General features: G+C 37.8%; 1 protein-coding gene across 11 annotated transcripts in view; it reads left to right on the plus strand.

Annotated features, from left to right (window-relative positions):
- The window catches only part of TTN (titin), a 276,227-nt gene that overhangs the window by 91,715 nt on the left and 165,668 nt on the right, over positions 1-18,844 (plus strand). For all 11 annotated transcript variants that reach the window (XM_027556470.1, XM_027556566.1, XM_027556480.1 and 8 more), the window contains 25 exons: positions 407-688; positions 1,130-1,408; positions 1,967-2,248; positions 2,365-2,643; positions 3,343-3,630; positions 3,741-4,019; positions 4,133-4,411; positions 4,501-4,779; positions 5,515-5,802; positions 5,940-6,227; positions 6,748-7,038; positions 8,764-9,051; positions 9,780-9,872; positions 9,994-10,279; positions 11,057-11,240; positions 11,476-11,565; positions 11,659-11,926; positions 12,035-12,295; positions 13,875-14,084; positions 14,293-14,370; positions 14,477-14,503; positions 14,909-14,968; positions 15,513-15,596; positions 17,452-17,526; positions 18,674-18,727. In XM_027556470.1, the coding sequence (XP_027412271.1) occupies positions 407-688; positions 1,130-1,408; positions 1,967-2,248; positions 2,365-2,643; positions 3,343-3,630; positions 3,741-4,019; positions 4,133-4,411; positions 4,501-4,779; positions 5,515-5,802; positions 5,940-6,227; positions 6,748-7,038; positions 8,764-9,051; positions 9,780-9,872; positions 9,994-10,279; positions 11,057-11,240; positions 11,476-11,565; positions 11,659-11,926; positions 12,035-12,295; positions 13,875-14,084; positions 14,293-14,370; positions 14,477-14,503; positions 14,909-14,968; positions 15,513-15,596; positions 17,452-17,526; positions 18,674-18,727 (5,172 nt within the window). The remainder of the gene's footprint in view (positions 1-406; positions 689-1,129; positions 1,409-1,966; positions 2,249-2,364; positions 2,644-3,342; positions 3,631-3,740; positions 4,020-4,132; positions 4,412-4,500; positions 4,780-5,514; positions 5,803-5,939; positions 6,228-6,747; positions 7,039-8,763; positions 9,052-9,779; positions 9,873-9,993; positions 10,280-11,056; positions 11,241-11,475; positions 11,566-11,658; positions 11,927-12,034; positions 12,296-13,874; positions 14,085-14,292; positions 14,371-14,476; positions 14,504-14,908; positions 14,969-15,512; positions 15,597-17,451; positions 17,527-18,673; positions 18,728-18,844) is intronic.

Genomic DNA, 18,844 nt, shown 5'->3' on the forward strand with positions numbered 1-18,844 from the left:
ACTGGTATCTCTGCAGCCATAGGAAACGACAGACCTGTACTGGTTCACATACAAGAAAGTAATCAAATGCTCTTAATCCCTGTAAACCATAGAGTGCTTTCACCAACAGATGCACACTCTGCCTCTCATCTTGCACAAAGAAGTGATTCTTTTGCTGGTAGGAGGATTGCACAAGGATTAATGTCTCTTCTTCCTTCCTTTTGCAATAATATTTAATGTGGGTGCTTACAAAAGTAAAGGCATTTTACTTCAGGATTTAGATTTCACTTACCTATTCTTTCTTGAACTATAGCAAATAAATATGTTTTCCAGAGCTAAAGACCTCTCTTTTTGAGTTTTCCCTTCATCCTGAATTATACATGTCTTTCCCATCTCTTCCCTTGTGTTTTCTTTCTTGCTTCCATAGAACCGCCCAGGTTCATTAAGAAGCTAGAACCTTCAAGAATCGTGAAGCAAGATGAATCTACAAGATACGAATGTAAAATAGGAGGGTCTCCAGAAATCAAAGTTTTATGGTACAAGGGCGAGACTGAAATTCAAGAGAGCAGTAAATTCAGAATGTCGTTCGTGGACTCAGTGGCAGTGTTGGAAATGCACGGGCTCAGCGTGGAAGACAGTGGCGACTACACCTGCGAGGCCTGCAATGCCGCCGGCAGCGCGAGCAGCACCACCTCCTTGAAAGTTAAAGGTCAGCTCTTCGCTCTCTTTGTAAATTGGGATATAATTGCTTTGCAGTGTGGTGTTTGTTTCTGCTGCACAACAGTGTGAATCAGCCATAAGTATACAAATACCCCCTCCTTGAGCCCCATTCCCCATCCAACCCTTCTAGGTCATCCCAGAGCACCTAGTTGAGCTCCCTGGGCTATATATACAGAAGCTTCCCACTAGCTATCTGGGACAAAGTGGGAGAGTAGCATTTACCCATCTTTTATGTCTTGCACATCCTAGCTGTCCTCTCAATTCCCTGTTGGACTCTCCAAGGTTCTAAAAGTTTTAAAGGATACAATAGAAAATTGGAAGTGATACTCTCTATGTTGGACTAGACAACTGATTTTTACTTGTAAATACATACTTAGAGAATACAGCCTAATTCCCCTTTCTTTCTAACTTGATTTTCTTCCAACTTTAGAACCACCCATTTTCCGCAAAAAGCCTCATCCCGTTGAAACACTGAAAGGAGCTGATGTTCACCTTGAATGTGAGCTTCAGGGCACTCCCCCATTTCAAGTTTCATGGCATAAAGACAAGAGAGAACTTAGGAGTGGCAAAAAGTACAAGATCATGTCTGAGAACTTCCTGACGAGTATTCACATTCTGAGCGTCGATGCTGCGGACGTTGGGGAGTATCAGTGCAAAGCCACGAATGATGTGGGAAGTGACACCTGTGTGGGCTCCATCACTCTGAAAGGTTAGAGTGACTTCAGCCTCTCGTGCTTACTAGTATTTTCCTTCTAACTTTAATACCCTGTTGACCCCTCAGCTCTGGCTCCATCCTTCTCCACTAGTATCTCTTCTACTTTCCCCCTTTCTCCTTTCCTAAATCTTTTTATGTTTAGTGTGCATTTCAAATCCTACTAAATACCCTTTTAAACAGTTTTCCCAGTAGATTTTGATTGGATTAGAAAGCTAGAGAAGCAAAGGTGTTCAACTCCTTCTGCTTAACACAAACTCTAGGAGGGTTCCCTGGTGGTCTAGTGGTCAGGACACGACACTTTCACACTCGGTGGCCTAGGATTCAATCCCTGGTCAGGAGATTAAGATCCCACAAGCCTTGTGGCAAGGCCAGAAAAGTACAAAACTCTAATGCATTCTTGCTCCCACTCACCAGAAATGCCTCTTTAAGAAATGCAAGGAGTGCATGATCACTAGTTTGATTCCTGGCATTGATGGCTTTGAGGGAAATACTCTTAGCCCCACACCTTTTAAATCTCTTTTTTTTTTTTTTTTTTTGTCCCCTTTTCTTCAGCGCCACCAAGGTTTGTGAAGAAGCCCAGTGATGTTTCTACCATCGTTGGTGAAGAAGTTCAGCTTCAGGCTACTGTTGAGGGCGCTGAGCCCATTTCCGTGGTGTGGTTCAAAGACAAGGGGGAGATCGTCAGAGAAAGTGACAACATATGGATCTCTTATTCAGAAAACACTGCAACCCTACAGTTTTCAAGAGCGGAAACAGCCAACGCCGGGAAATACACCTGTCAGATCAAAAACGATGCCGGAATGCAAGAGTGTTCTGCCACGGTGTCCATCCTCGGTTAGTGCAGAGAGAATGTCATCATGAGTAGAAGGCATACAGTTACCAGAACCTGTGTCTTCCTTAGTTTTTCCATGGGGTTTTAACACTTGAATGCAATTTGTATCTCATTCCAGAGCCTGCAGCAATTGTGGAAAAGCCAGAATCCATAACAGTGACCACAGGAGACACCTGTACCTTGGAATGCTCGGTCACTGGCACACCCGAACTCACGACCAAGTGGTTTAAGGATGGAAAAGAGCTGACAAGTGACAACAAATACAAAATAAGCTTCTTCAACAAAGTGTCTGGCCTTAAGATCATTAATGTGGCCCCCAGTGACAGTGGGGTGTACAGTTTTGAGGTGCAGAACCCTGTGGGCAAAGACAGCTGCACAGCCTCAGTGCAAGTTTCAGGTTGGTTGGTTGGGTTTTTGTTTCGGTGTGATCATAGTATAGTTCCTGCTTTACATGTATGTGTATGAGAAGCTCCACATTCTACAGTGTGACATGAGTCTGACATTCTGCAACAGCAAAATTAGAGGTAATATGCCTATCCTGTTGTTGTTCCGTTGCTAAGCCATGTCTCTTTGCAGCCCCATGGATTGTAGCCTGCCAGGCTTCCCTGTCATTCACTATCTCCCGCATGCCAGGCTTCCCTGTCATTCACTGTCTATCTCCCAGAGCTTCCTCAGACTCATGTCTATTGAATCAACAATGCCATCCAACCATCTCATTATAGAGATAGGAGAAAAGCAAGCCCAAAAGTTCTATTCCTTTCTCTTGGAGGAATTACCACAATTCAGGGTGGTAGAAATAAAACTTAATTCCTGAGTAAGGAATGAGGATACTGTGGTTTTCTACTGTTGGTTATGCTGGAATAATTCTCCACATAATGATACACAGCAAAGAGAGACCAAAATTCCTAAGTCAATTAGCACATCTTGCCCATTGATTCTCAAGGCTCTCCATTGTGTGAAGCCTCGGGCAGTTCTTTGATACCCCCACAAAAGAGCCAAATGGATCTAGGGATATTCCATCAAAAAGACAATAATTCTCTCTTCAAATCATTTTATAACTGATGTCCCTTGTTTGTTTGATTTTTATCACATTCAGACCGAATTGTTCCTCCTTCGTTCACGAGAAGATTGAAAGAGACAAATGGTCTGTCTGGTTCCTCGGTGGTAATGGAGTGTAAAGTCTATGGATCACCTCCAATCTCCGTCTCCTGGTTCCATGAAAGAAACGAGATTAGCAGTGGAAGGAAATACCAGACTACCCTGACAGATAACACATGTGCTTTAACTGTGAACATGCTGGAAGAATCAGATGCTGGCAACTACACGTGTATAGCTACTAATGTGGCCGGTTCTGATGAGTGCAGTGCTCCTTTGACTGTGAGAGGTCAGTCCAAAATACAGTAAAATATCATTGCATTTCATTATGCATTAAACATTTTTATAATCAAAATTCAAAATTGTTAACCTTTTTCTGATATGTGCTTTTTTGTTTAGAACCACCATCTTTTGTTCAGAAACCTGACCCCATGGATGTTTTAACTGGAACCAATGTAACCTTCACAAGCATTGTAAAAGGAACACCCCCTTTCAGTGTTAGCTGGTTCAAGGGAAGCACTGAACTAGTACCAGGGGACACATGTAATGTGTCTTTGGAGGATTCAGTTGCTGAACTGGAGTTGTTTGACGTGGATACATCACAGAGTGGGGAGTATACCTGCATCGTTACTAATGAAGCTGGCAAAGTTTCTTGTACAACACATCTCTACGTAAAAGGTTTGTTTGACTGCTATTCTGCATTTGTACAGTTAACATAGGTGAAGTACTAGATATGCCCATATCCATGTGTATATGTGTTTGATATCGTATTTTTGATTTGTCTGCTACAGCCCCAGCCAGATTTGTAAAGAAGCTCAATGATTACAGCATAGAGAAAGGAAAACCTCTGATCCTAGAGGGCACATACACTGGAACTCCTCCCATTTCCGTGACATGGAAGAAAAATGGCATAAACGTAACTCCATCTCAGAGGTGTAACATAACCACAACTGAAAGATCTGCGATCCTGGAAATCCCAAGCAGCACAGTGGAGGACGCAGGGCAGTACAACTGTTACATTGAGAACACTTCCGGAAAAGACTCCTGTTCAGCACAGATCCTGATACTAGGTTTGTTGTGATTGCACATTCCCATCTTTGCATACACGTAACCCCTGCAGCATGCCTCCTTCATGACTGATTCTCTCTCTTGTCTGTAGAACCACCATATTTTGTCAGGCAGTTGGAGCCTGTGAAGGTGACTGTTGGAGATTCTGCCTCATTACAATGCCAGCTTGGCGGGACCCCTGAAATTGCGGTGTCCTGGTTTAAAGGGGATACAAAATTGAGACCTACTGCTACCTACAAGATGCATTTTAGGAACAATGTTGCTACATTGGTTTTCAACCAGGTTGATAGTAATGACAGCGGAGAATATATCTGCCGAGCTGAAAACAGTGTGGGAGAAGTTTCTTCATCAACTTTCCTGACTGTTCAAGGTGATTGCAATATTTTTAAAGTGAATGAATGTGTGTCTTTTGAACAAGATTTTAAATATCTGGTGAGGTTTTTCTTTTTGGAGAAATCTTTCCAAATGCAAAGTTTTCTGCTTAAGTAGTTCTACCTACAAATTAGATTATCTTTTTCAATCACCTTTACAGAGAGAAATAAAATGACTAAATCTTCAGTTAGAAGGATCATGTCATCATTTGCCTCTATAATTACATCTTTAAGAAAAACAAATAACCATATTTTTAAATCCTTACTCCCTGAGTGTCTCATTCAGATTGCTGGAAAGCAGTCTTTAAAAGTAAGAGAATCTGCTACATGCCAGAAATATACCTTAAAGTAATCAGTTTTTCTATTGGCTTACATATTTTTACACCTACCACGCATGGGTGTCAGTCACTCAGTCATGTCTAACTCTTTGCGACCCCATGAACTGTAGCCCGCCAGGCTCCTCTGTCCATGAGATTCTTCAGGCAAGAATACTGGAGTGGGTTGTCATTCCCTTCTCCATAACATGTATCAGCATGCCATCAAATTAAAACTTTTGCTCCAAAAATTTACCTGCTTTTCCCTGAGTCCAAGTTAATTTAAGAGTTGTGAATATCTCCTGATATCCTGATGTTTTTATAGGAGTTCTATTATCTAGGTAACAATAATTGTGAGAAGAATATTCAGTAAATTCAAAATGTCCAGAAGTATTCATCACTTTAATTCTCTTCCTACAGAGCAAAAACTTCCACCATCATTTTCTCGACAGTTGAGAGATGTTCAGGAAACAGTTGGGCTGCCAGTTGTTTTTGAGTGTGCCGTCAGTGGATCAGAACCTATCTCAGTGTCTTGGTTTAAAGATGGCAGGCCAGTGAAAGACAGCCCCAACATACAAGCATCATTTTTAGATAATGTGGCCACTCTAAACATTTTCCAAACTGATCGGAGTTTTGCAGGCCAATATTCTTGCACAGCTACAAATCCTATAGGTTCTGCTTCTTCCAGTGCCAGACTCATTCTCACAGGTGCGTGAATCCCTAAAGCTTCTATTTTTGTAAGTAAAATTGTTAGAACCAAATTTGAAATTAGGGGAGGACGATTTGTGTGACCTAGGACGGTCAGGTATGGAGCCTGAAAACTTGTCTTTCTGCTGTCCTCCCAGAGGGGAAGAACCCCCCCTTCTTTGACATCCCTCTGGCCCCTGTGGATGCTGTGGTGGGAGAGAGTGCAGACTTTGAGTGCCACGTGACTGGGACACAGCCGATAAAGGTCGCCTGGGCTAAAGACAACAGAGAGATCCGAAGTGGTGGAAACTACCAGATTAGTTATCTGGAAAACAGTGCCCACCTGACCATCCTAAAAGTGGACAAAGGAGACTCTGGACAGTATACATGCTATGCTGCCAATGAAGTGGGAAAGGACTCCTGCACAGCTCAGCTCAATATAAAAGGTATCTTTGCATATCAGTTTTGTTAGAACAGATAATATTTAGGATTTTTTTTTTCATTTAGGACATTTTTGAACCACTGACATAAAAAAAAAATGTTTCAGAAGAAATAAGTTTCTCTAGAGAAAAAAATGATCTTTTAAAATCTGCATTTCTCTAAAGTTTCTCTCCCCCTGCTTTTACTTTTTACAAATATCTGGTTCTGTAACTGGCCATAAGTTATTCTTATCATCCATCCCATAAATCAGAGAACAGTTTAAAATAAACTTGTTAAAACTAAAACATACAACATTGTTAATCAGCTATATTCTGATATAAAGTAATTTTTTTAATTTAAAAATAAAAATAAATACAATAAGCTTGTGGAGGGAGGCAAAATATTTAGGAACATTACACTAATATGCTGTATTTAGTTGGTCAGCATTGATTTTGAGCTTAAAATATGGCTTCTCTCTCTTGAAAAGCCTCCTATTAATAACTTACTTCTGGATTCCACTTCATATGTCCTTGAACTTTCTTACAGAGCGGCTGATCCCACCAAGTTTCACGAAAAAACTCTCAGAGACAGTAGAAGAAACAGAAGGGAATTCTTTCAAACTTGAGGGCCGTGTTGCTGGTTCCCAACCCATCTCTGTTGCTTGGTACAAAAATAACATAGAGATCCATCCAACATCTAACTGTGAAATCACATTCAAGAACAACACACTTCTGCTGCAAATCAAGAGGGCAGGCATGGACGATGCTGGTTTGTACACATGCAAAGTGTCGAATGATGCAGGCTCTGCTTTATGTACATCTTCGATCGTCATCAAAGGTAAGTCTCCTTGACTGCCCCAGCATGATGCGTTTTTCCTTTCTGTCCATTAGACAGCCATGTGTGTTTCTTCTGACATCTCAACCTACTTCTGGATTCCAGATATATATTATTTAATTGGCTTGCTACAATTTCACTTATGTTTACTAAGATATATATATGTATGTATATGTATTATTTGTAATTTAATTACATGGCCCAGGAAAGTAGGTGTCATATTATAGACTATGTATCTTAGCTTGTAAATCACATCCCAAAATGTTGCCAGGTAGTTAGAAGTCTAAGGCTACTTTGAAATTCATGCATAAGTGACTTACAAAATTTTATGAAGCACACTTGTTTTTAAATTTTGAAAAATTTTCATCATTGAATACTGTATTAGCTTTGCTTATTATGAGGTCTATCACATTCTGAAGCATTCTCTTTTCTAAGGATATTTCTAAAGCATTATGTCTGACATATATTTCCCAAAGCATTTATCCTGTAAATTAATATTAATCTCATGCAAAAGGATAAAATTTACTCTAAGAGAAAAAATGGGTGGAAAGATGTATATCATTACAAATATACAGTCATAGCTTGAGGCGAAGAAATAGACTGTATTGTTTAAGGAGATTGTCTCAATCTGATCTTCTAACTGTAATGGCTTCATCCAGATGATTATGAGGCAGTTCATCAAAATCTCTTTGCAATCTAACTTCATTGAACAGCTGGGAGTTAATTACCAACTCTGATCATCTAGCTGGCCATTTCAGGGTGCCCAGACAATAGGCTAATATCATCAGTAGATTAATATTACTAATAAGGTAATATCATTGAATTAACTTGTAATTCAGATTTTATCATTCATTTAATAGGGCTTAAATGCATTTAAACACATTTAGTAAGATGAATATGTGCTTAGTGGTGGCTTTTATTCATGATTTACATTCATGATGGTTTTGCCATGGAGTAGATAGATAAATACTTTCTATAGAATTCTGAGGCTTTTTAATACATAGAATTTTAAAGAGTAAGGCATCAGAAGTTTTCATCTGTGCAATCATAAATGTTGCCTTATTCTTCTTAAATGTAGGTCTCAGAACAGTTCAGTAAAATCATTACATAACACTGAGCTGTACACAGCCTTCCTGTCATGTTACTGATGTCTTCTTCACTGGTTTTCAGTTGAGCACTGAGCTTCAACTCCTCATTCCTTTGGGCAAAGATTGGGTTTTTAAATGCTACTGTAGCTACATATAATAACTAAATCTGAACATCAAGGAAAATCACATATTAAGATGTGGGCTCATGGATCACTCAAATGTTGGCTTTCTTTCCCAAAGGATAGCCAGCATTGCATATCATGCACAGAATTCTCCAATAGGCTCTTAGATTTCAGGGTTCAGTGAAAATACAGCTGCACCCAAGTTTGAGAGAATCAATAGTATACTATGTGACACCGAAGTTTACAGTAACTGCCAGTGCTGTGTTTGTAGTGCTGAATCAGGACACAGACACGGGTAATTCATGGGCAGCATGGCATCTGTTCTTTGCTTGTTTTTAAACCTTTTTCTATTTTTAAAATCCAACACGTGTAACCAGTGTTTTCAGAAATAAAGGCACGCAATTCAATTCTACTACATATAGCAATCAGTGCTACCTGTTAGAGGCAAAACGTTCTTTTCTAGAATTTAATACTTTTTTGTTGTTATGTTCCTCATGAAAATACCTTTTTAATTCTAGAACCTAAGAAGCCACCTGTGTTTGATCAGCACCTTACCCCAGTAACAGCAAGTGAAGGAGAATTTGTGCAACTCAGCTGCCATGTCTGGGGATCAGAACCCATCAGGATCCAGTGGTTGAAGGCTGGCAGAGAAATAAAGCCCTCAGACAGATGCAGCTTCAGCTTTGCTAATGGGACTGCTGTGCTAGAACTTAAGGATGTGACTAAAGCAGATGCAGGAGATTATGTGTGTAAAGCTTCTAATGTGGCTGGAAGTGACACTTCCAAATCAAAAGTGACCATTAAAGGTACAGATTTCTTGACACTATTGTTTAGATCAACTGCTTATGTTTGCTGATTACAATTTAAAAAAGAATGAAATTAGATTTTTAGAAGCATCAGTTATTGCTCATTTGCAATTTATAGCCTCTTCATTGTAATTGAAATACTAGATCATTTCATGGCAATAATTTCCAGATGAATTTTCTGAAAGTGCCCAAGTTCACCATCACATTTCTTGACATTTTTTTCACCATATCCAAAAACATAACTAAATGGAGTTCCAGAAATGATCCTGTGTAATAATGTGACATAAGGTAGCCTGACTTGTTGTTGTTACTGTTCAGTCATTAAGTCATGTCCAACTCTTTGCAACTCCATGAACTGCTGCACACCAGGCTGCTTTATCTTCCACTGTCTCCCAGAGTTTGTTCAAATTCATGTCAAGTTGCAATGCTAACTAATAATATCAGATAGCCTGATATTATATCCCTAAAGGAAATCTATGTAATGAAACCAAGTCTAGAGGTATAAAACTTGATGCTATTGATGTGATTGTAGTTCAGTCTGCTTGCAGTAGCTGTCACTGGTTATAAATGTCTGTGAAATTGCTTTATCTTCTGCAATCCACTCATATAGAGTTCATAATATTTGTGACATTGCCAAACTCTTAAAGTCTACTTTTCAAAGAAAATTATTTATTGCAATTTTAAGGTAATTGTGATAACAAAACATGTACATGTGTTTTTTTTTTTAGACAAGCCAGCTGCCGTCCCAGCAGCTAAGAAAGCAGCGGTAGATGGAAAACTCTTCTTCGTATCAGAACCTCAGAGTATCAGAGTTGTAGAAAGTAAGTACTTCATGAAAAGTATATCTTCATCTATCTTGTACATTTTACTACTGATTTAATTTCAGAAAAACTGGTTTTTGGAAAATTAAATTTTTATTGAATTGTTTTCATTGTTCCTTAGAAACCACTGCAACATTCATTGCAAAAGTTGGAGGTGACCCAATTCCAAATGTTAAGTGGACAAAAGGGAAATGGAGACAACTGAACCAAGGAGGTCGAATACTGATCCACCAAAAAGGCGATGAAGCAAAGCTGGAGATCAGAGACACCACAAAAACCGATTCTGGCTTATACCGATGTGTTGCATTTAATAAACATGGTGAAATTGAAAGTAATGTTAATCTACAGGTGGATGAAAGGAAGAAACAAGAGAAAATTGAAGGAGATCTTAGAGCAATGCTGAAAAAGTAAGTTCCGTAAAACATCGCTTTTGGTAATATTCCCTTTGTGGTCCGTCCCCTCCAAGATTCAGATTGTGAAAGAAAATAAGCACAAAGATGTTTTAACAGCTAAGGAAATATATAGTATTTGAGTGGAAGCTAGTGGTACCTTAATGTCAGTTTCTAAATAATCATCAGAAAGTTTTGAGAACGAAGTAAATTTTTATTAAAACTTTGAACAAAGGAAATGGCTTATAGAAAATCTGTGTCTAGACATCAAATTTTTGGTTCTACCTGTAATTTTCCTTACTCTGAATGGCTTTCTAGATCAACTGTTTTAAACATTTTCCATGATTACCAGTAATATCAATACCAATTATGTTTCATCATGATTAATCAATCAACATTTAATTTCTACACATTTCCCATGATATATATGTGTTCGTTATTAATATTTTCCATGATTGTTATCATTTTTCCTTTTTCTTTCAGTAGCCTCTTTTGTTGTACAGTTTACAAGAATACTTGTTTTCTTTCCTTTCTTAAACTCTTTGATCAATCTCTGTACCTGGCACTATGGTCCAATCTTAATCCACTCCGTCTCCAAACCCACATTTTTTGTTTGTTTGTTTCACAGTTTTGTTTGTTTGTTTAACATGGTAAAACTAGTAGTTATTAAATAAATAACACAGAACTATAACTTTGTGAATAAAATGTAATTATATTTATAATCATTGAATGATGGTAGACAATTCAGAATAAGTAGAAGAGAGGTAATTCATGTTTATTTCTTATTTCATTTAGGACTCCAGTCTTAAAGAAAGGAGCTGGGGAAGAAGAGGAAATTGATATCATGGAACTTCTCAAAAATGTTGATCCAAAAGAATACGAAAAATATGCCCGCATGTATGGAATCACTGATTTCCGGGGTCTTCTTCAAGCATTTGAACTGCTAAAGCAAACTGAAGGAGAAGAGACACATAGATTGGTATGCTCTTTTGTGTATAGTATAATCTCTAAAAATTCACACTTGAAACATCTAGCTTACACCTTTTGAATTTCCAGACCCTACAATTGTATAATATCTTAATATAACCTAAGCAGCATCAAGAATGGAAGCTGAAAAAAAAAACAAAAAAAAAAGAATGGAAGCTGAATATAATCATCCATCTTCTAATTCAAAATCTTTTCCATATGTAATAATTCTACTGTTTTCTCCTTAGGAAATTGAAGAAATAGAGAAGTCAGAGAAGGACGAGAAGGAATTTGAGGAACTTGTATCATTTATTCAGCAAAGACTGTCACAGACAGAGGTAAAATGAATCATGCTGATGACAAAATGAACAAATTATTGGAAATTACAAGGGAAGGAGTGACTAATGCATTTTAATTTTTTATTCTCCTAGCCTGTCACTCTGATCAAGGACATTGAAAATCAGACAGTTTTGAAAGATAATGATGCTGTGTTTGAAATTGACATTAAGATTAATTATCCAGAAATCAAGCTTTCATGGTACAAAGGAACTGAAAAACTGGAACCCAGTGATAAGTTTGAAATAAGCATTGATGGTGATCGACATACACTCAGAGTCAAAAACTGTCAACTTAAAGATCAGGGCAATTACAGATTGGTGTGTGGTCCACACATTGCTAGTGCTAAACTAACTGTAATTGGTAAGTAAAAAGAGTTTTATTATTAAAAAAAAAACTGATGAGATGAATTTACTTTTGAATACATCACATGTGATATCAAACAAAATATGTACTGTATTATACCCACAGAGCCTGCCTGGGAACGGCATCTTCAGGATGTAACTTTGAAAGAAGGCCAGACTTGTACCATGACCTGCCAGTTTTCAGTGCCAAATGTAAGATCTGAATGGTTCAGAAATGGCAGAATCCTTAAACCCCAAGGTCGATACAAAACAGAAGTGGAGCACAAAGTCCATAAGCTGACCATTGCAGATGTGCGAGCAGAGGACCAGGGTCGATACACCTGCAAACACGAAGACCTCGAAACTTCAGCAGAGCTCAGAATTGAAGGTGGGTGAAAGAGTATGGCTGGAGTGACCACAGCATGAGTCAGAGGCAAATACTATGCACAACCCCTGCAGCCTTGCCTCTCACGTGCCTAAAGTGCTTGTGCGATCCCATTTCCCAACACACTCACAGCAAACCATGCACTCATGTCTCAAAGTCTATACAAAATCAAAAGGGAAGTATTTCCATATGTGCCGATTCATTTTTATAGCTGGTTTGGACCAGTAGATTTCAATCTAAACAATGACACGACTTTCTAACAGTTATTTCTGATAAATTTCATGATTTCTTCTAAATTCAATTTTTTGCAATTCTACTAAATGCCATAAATCTCACGTCTCTGATTTTGAATCCTAGAAATAAATCTTAGAGAAAGGACCAGATTTCATGGCTATATGTCTTCACTAGGAGATGACATTTTGTTTATAGGCATCAGTTTGACTCTATCTGTATGAAACTGTATAGATAGAATTAATAATATATGTGATATGTGATTAGCACTTATTTTTCAAAAACAGTTATTTCACATGAAGATCACATTCCAACCTTCTGAATCTCTGAAATGAAATGGAATGTCAAGATTTAGAAGCAAAGAGTTTTCTTTCCTAAAGACCTACAGCTTTGGACTGTATTCAGCAACATTTGGCTCTAAGGATGGGCTCTACTTCCAGGCATTGCTACCCATTTATAGCTGCTGAAATAACAACTTATGTGCCTTCTTATTTACATAAGCATTTCAAAATCTCTGACTTGCTTTACAGTGGATATCAAGGTCTGGTTGTATTTTAAAATTCAGAAATTTTTAATAGTTTTCCATTTAAAAGTTGAAACCACTTATTTTTAAAATAATTGCCTATTTTTTATATGATCCTTCAAAAAAAAAAAAAAAAAAAGCTCACCAGACTATATATGATATCTAAGCTGCTCACAATGCTGTGACACATTGAATTCCAGATGAAATTTTGCCGGAGGATCTCCACTCCAGCCCTGCCTCCTCCTGTACACCTTGCCATTTGCAAGGGGTGGACTCCATGCCTGCCCACTGGTGCTTGCAAAGCAGGTTTCAGAACTCTTCAAAATGAATCCTGTGAAACTTAGAAGAGCAGATTTCCTATTGAGTTTAAAATTATTTCACAAGAAAAGTTATAAAGGTCGCGTAATAAACAGTTCTAGAACCTGAAAGGCAGAATTCTTTTACAGAGGAAAGAATTTCAAAAGGGAATAAAGTGTATAGTAAGATGAAGTTTATGTTCCCTTTCTTTTGAAGCCCCCATTTCACTAGCATCTTTAAGTTTTATTCTGGATTATAAGCACCTTGACTATTTTCTTCATGTGAATATTATAAGGACTTGCAGAATTCCTTTACTTTTCCACATTAATCTTACAAGAGTACACTTAAATATTGAGTTAATTTTTTGGTACTGATGCAAAGAAGTGTACTTTCTTCTTGTTTTATATTTTCAGCCCTTTTCTGCTATTCTCCAATCAGATAAAAAGATAAGACACTTTGAACATCTGAGGGAAAAGCACAGTGAAAGAAATTCCTCCCAAACTAAATTTGAACTCTTTTTTATTTAAACAGCTGAACCGATTCAGTTTACAAAGCGCATACAGAACATTGTTGTGAGCGAGCACCAGTCTGCCACCTTCGAATGTGAGGTGTCCTTCGATGACGCCATCGTAACTTGGTACAAAGGACCGACGGAACTGACCGAGAGCCAGAAATACAACTTCAGGAACGATGGGCGCTGCCATTATATGACCATCCACAACGTGACCCCAGATGATGAAGGTGACTTAATTGACAGTGTCCCTGTGAATATATAATTTAAGCTTTTCCTGTTTTATGTATTTCTTCTCTAGTTTACGCTTATACTCTATGACTCTGTCTAGGGTAGTTTCCTAGGAAAGAAAAATATAAATGAATACTATGTTTAAACAAAGAAGTGTTGTTTGCAAACATATCAGAACACACAGTTTTCATCATCTTTTTCCCTTAGGTGTCTATTCAGTAATTGCTCGACTGGAGCCCAGAGGTGAAGCGAGAAGCACCGCAGAGCTGTACTTGACAACCAAAGGTCAGAAAACACCCCATTCAAATCACACTGCGGTTCTGGCGACAAAGTAACCTGCCAAGACAATTCTATTAAATTTTTTAATACATCATTTTTTTTTATTTTACAGAAATAAAACTTGAGATGAAGCCTCCTGGTAAGTTAAAAAAAAAGAAAAGAAAATCAATCCTTGCTTACAATACATTCAGTGTAATTTTGTAAGTGATAGAAGCCAAACTAATATAAAATATTATTCAGTAAAATTATCATCAGGAAAATAATACCAACGTTAGGCTTTATGAGTTTGGGAAATTAGAGGTAATGAGGTCACATTCAGCTGACTTCTAGGATCAGGTCAAACAATGTGGCCATAGAACAAAACAGATTGTCACAGGGAATGAATTTGCATGTGTCACTGCTTACAGAAGAATCTTAATATCTTTGATTCTATTTTAGATTCTGCTGTTGGAAATGCCTAACAACCAAACACATCTTAGTTGTCTAATAAATATCTGAGCTTTCAGTCTTTTGGTTCTTATCATTATTAAATGTCTCTTTTCAGATATTCCTGACTCCAGAGTTCCAATTCCAACCATGCCAATCAGAGCAATACCACCAGAAGGTAAGAAAGACCCAGAACCACCACCCCCACCCCCAGCCCCGGTCTTGAATATGGTAGCAGCAATATGCTACCACTGGGCTTCCCTGTGGCTCAGCGGAATCCACCTGCAATGCAGGAGATGCATGTTTGATCCCTGGATTGGGAATACTTCCCAGAGGAGAGAATGTCAATCCATTCCAGTATTCTTGCCTGGAAAATCGCATGAACAGAGGAGCCTGTCGGGCTACAGTCCACAGGGTCACAACAGTCAGACACGACTTAGCATGAGACAAACAAAAAAGAAGCAATGTACTGCCTACCACTAGAAAGTTACCAGTGCCAAACCATAGTATCCTTCTACTTTATCTTCTTCACGGTGTAATTAAAAATCAAAGCAAAAGAGTAGTTGCAATTATAAATAGATGCTATTTTTATGTGGTCTGACTATTGAACTGCTACTATACCACCTTTGAAGAACTGAAAGAAATGCATGAGACTTTTCATTGTATTTCACACAAAATGAGAAACCAAACCATGTTACTTATGATGGCATTTATTTTTTTAGAAATTCCTCCTACGGCTGTTCCTCCCATCCCTCTTTTGCTACCATTACCTGAAGAAAAGAAACCACCAGAAAAACGTGTTGAAGGTATTATATGTTAGCTACCTAAATGCCAGAATATAGGATTTAATTATTGAATATACAGACCTGGAAAATGTTGTTTAGTGCAACTTGTTGGCCCTCTAGTGGTCAGCAGGTTGGATTGCCTTTCAAAATGTAAGTTACATGATTTTAGTATTAATTAAATGTGTTGGATATGTGCCTAAAAGTCTGAAAATAATTAGAAAAAAATATTTTTTAAAAATCACTTAAGCATTAAGTATTCTTGCCAGTATTCTTGCCTGGAGAATCCCATAGACAGAGGAGCCTGGCAGGCTACAGTCAGTCCATGGGGTCGCAAGAGTCGGACACGACTTAGTGCACTGTCTAAGCATTAATAACAAGCTGATTTCCCATTTCATATTTTCCTAACTACTCTGTATAGCAATAAAATAATAAAATCAAATCCTAGTGAAACTTATAGAAATAAAAAATGCTAGTGTATAGTCAGGTTTAAAATTGTGTTTTTCCTCAATTACACTGTTAACTACTCCTTAAAATTCACTATTTCATTATAAAATATGAGTTAGAATATCTTTGATTTTTTTTTTTTTCTAAAGCTAAGGAAAGAGCTCTCCAATAAACTCTTGAGTGTGTCAGGGAATTGTCCCTCTTAAATAGTTCAGTAGATAAATTGTACTGTTTGTGCCTGGAACCTTCTCAACTAATTAATCAACAGAGTGCCTGGACTTTCTAGAGTTCTGAGGAGTTCAGAACTGTTGTCAGAATTCTCCCAGCAACATCAGGAAAAAATTCTGCATGTCAAGGTCACATTTTCCCAAAGTCAAGCCTCCAGGCTAATCCACTAATAGCCATTACAATTGGTGTCAAAAGCTTGAGAAAATTTTCAGCTAGCCTTAGGGGAAATCTAGTTAAAAGACAAAAAAATAAAAAACACTTCTAGTTTTATGATTAAACTATCTCAATAACAAAGAAAAGTATTTTTATAACTTACATAAACTTAGTTAACTATATTTCATCTACTTTCTGATAGTAAAAATGAGCAAGAATCAAATACCAAAAAATAGATTTCTGCTTATATTAGTTGTCAGGAATAATAATTCATCTCAATGAGTGATTTATGCTTTGAGCACTACTGTCAACACGACTAAGTACCCACTGGGAAACTTGAGAAATTAAATCACATTTAAAAAATTCAAAACAGTGTCATTATTCACGAATACTAGGAGCCATAATCAAGTTATGGTCTGGGGCCAGGATCAAGGTATATGTTAGCATTAACAAAAGAAAATTACCACGATATAGCGTAGGTGGAACTTTAATGTTACTAATTCACTTGTTATTCTTATTCCTGACAAATTTAAAGCAGTCTTACCTAAGTGAAACAAAGATGAAATAGTGTACCTTTTCTATACATGACATCACCTGGGTTTGCCCTGGATGTTTCAAAAACTTGAAGCAGGCATAAAATCAGTGTGGGCTTCCTGGTGGCTCAGATGGTAAAGAATCTGCCTGCAATGCAGGAGACCGGGGTTCAATCCCTGGGCTGGGAAGATCTTCAGGGGGAAGATCCCCTGGAGAAGGAATTGGCAACCCACTCCATTACTCTTGCCTGGAGTATTCCATGGACAGAACAGCCTGGTGGGCTACAGTTCATGGGATCACAATCAGACATGACTTTCACTTTCACTTACATATTCTTTCTCCTTCCCCCCAAATTTTTCTACTTTCTAGTCCAAAATCTTTCTGAAACAGGCATCTTACAATAATGTACAGAGTCTCTTGTTATCATCCAAGCATATGGAAAAAATAAATTTCAGTAAGCCTCCCAGTCTCCTGAAAACATTTTAGTAAAATTTACATCTGACATCTTATTTTTTAGTGACCAAAAAAGCTGTGAAGAAAGATGCTAAAAAGGTTGTCGCAAAGCCCAAGGAAGAGGCACCGCCACCTAAAGGTATTATGATTTATCAAAATTCCAAGAATTCCCTGGCAGTCTAATAGTTAGGGCTTGGCACTTTCAGTGCTGCGGGCCAGGTTCAATCCCTGGTCGGGAAAGTAAGATCCTGCGAGCTGCACAGCACCACCCGACCCCACCCCCCAAAATTCAGTCTTTCAGCTTTTCTCTTAGTTAAAAAAATTTAAGTCCAGATAGGGAAGGACAGAGGAAGATTAAGAGTGTGACTTTATAAAATAGTACCTCTTCATTTACTCACCCTCACAGTCTTCTTTGACTCACTCCTCACCTTCTCTTTCTCAACTTTATTTTCCCATTTTTTTTCCTCCCCTGTCCTCCTTTGCCTGTGTCTGCCCTTGACACCCAATGGCCACACCAGAGAGTTCTTATTATCTCTGGATGGTGATTTAAAGAAGGCACTGCCCTCTGGTCCAACATTTGGTCTTACTCTAGTCACTCAAATAGAATGTTTTAAAGGGCTGGTGCTAGCTTTGAGTGGTTGCTCCAGACCAGTTCAGCATCTTTCTGGGTTCAGCTGAGCTAAATGTCAATACCCACAGAAGAAAAATACTTTTTACAGGGGCATCAATTTACCTACCTTAAGTTTTTGTTGTAACTTGGGAAATTTTTAGAAAGAAAAATAGATAGCTAAATTTATGCAAACAGTTTTATCCATCTGGCTAAGATTAGAGTGCAGCAAACTCCTAAAAAGAAGGAAAACTCAGGAGCACAGGGTACCCCTTCACTGAGACTTTTTTCTGAGTGGTCATTTATGAAGTGTAATACAATAAGGAGAAGCTCAAAAGCCATGGATAGTTCCTGAACTTTATCATTAATCCCTGAAAAAAATTATTTTCTTTTAGCATTATGTTTCAGCATCAGACATACTGAATATTCTCTTTATGTTTCATATTAATTGAAATTGTTTTAAATCAATCTAAGCTAGAAAAAAAGTTTTACCCTTCTCATATTTTCGTTTGCATGGCATTGCAGACCATTTCTGGTGAGCAAATTTGCATCTTATAAAAGCATTTGGTATACAAATAGTTTTCACAGATCATACAAATGACTAACAAGGGTATATAGGATTAGTAAGCATTAAAAAATGCATAATCTGAAAATAAACTTGTATTTTATGTTTTCAAAGTTATAGAGGTTCCCAAGAAGCCACCACGTCCTACTGCCTTAATTCCAGCAGAAGGTAAATGAAATTATTAAATATTCTATTTCTTGCTGAGATTTTTATCCCCGCATTATATTCTTATGTACTAGGCTTCCAACTTATTATAAAATTGCAGTCTCCTCTGCTACAGTAAAA

This window comes from Bos indicus x Bos taurus, chromosome 2 (genome assembly GCF_003369695.1).
Source record: "Bos indicus x Bos taurus breed Angus x Brahman F1 hybrid chromosome 2, Bos_hybrid_MaternalHap_v2.0, whole genome shotgun sequence".
NCBI lineage: Eukaryota > Metazoa > Chordata > Mammalia > Artiodactyla > Bovidae > Bos > Bos indicus x Bos taurus.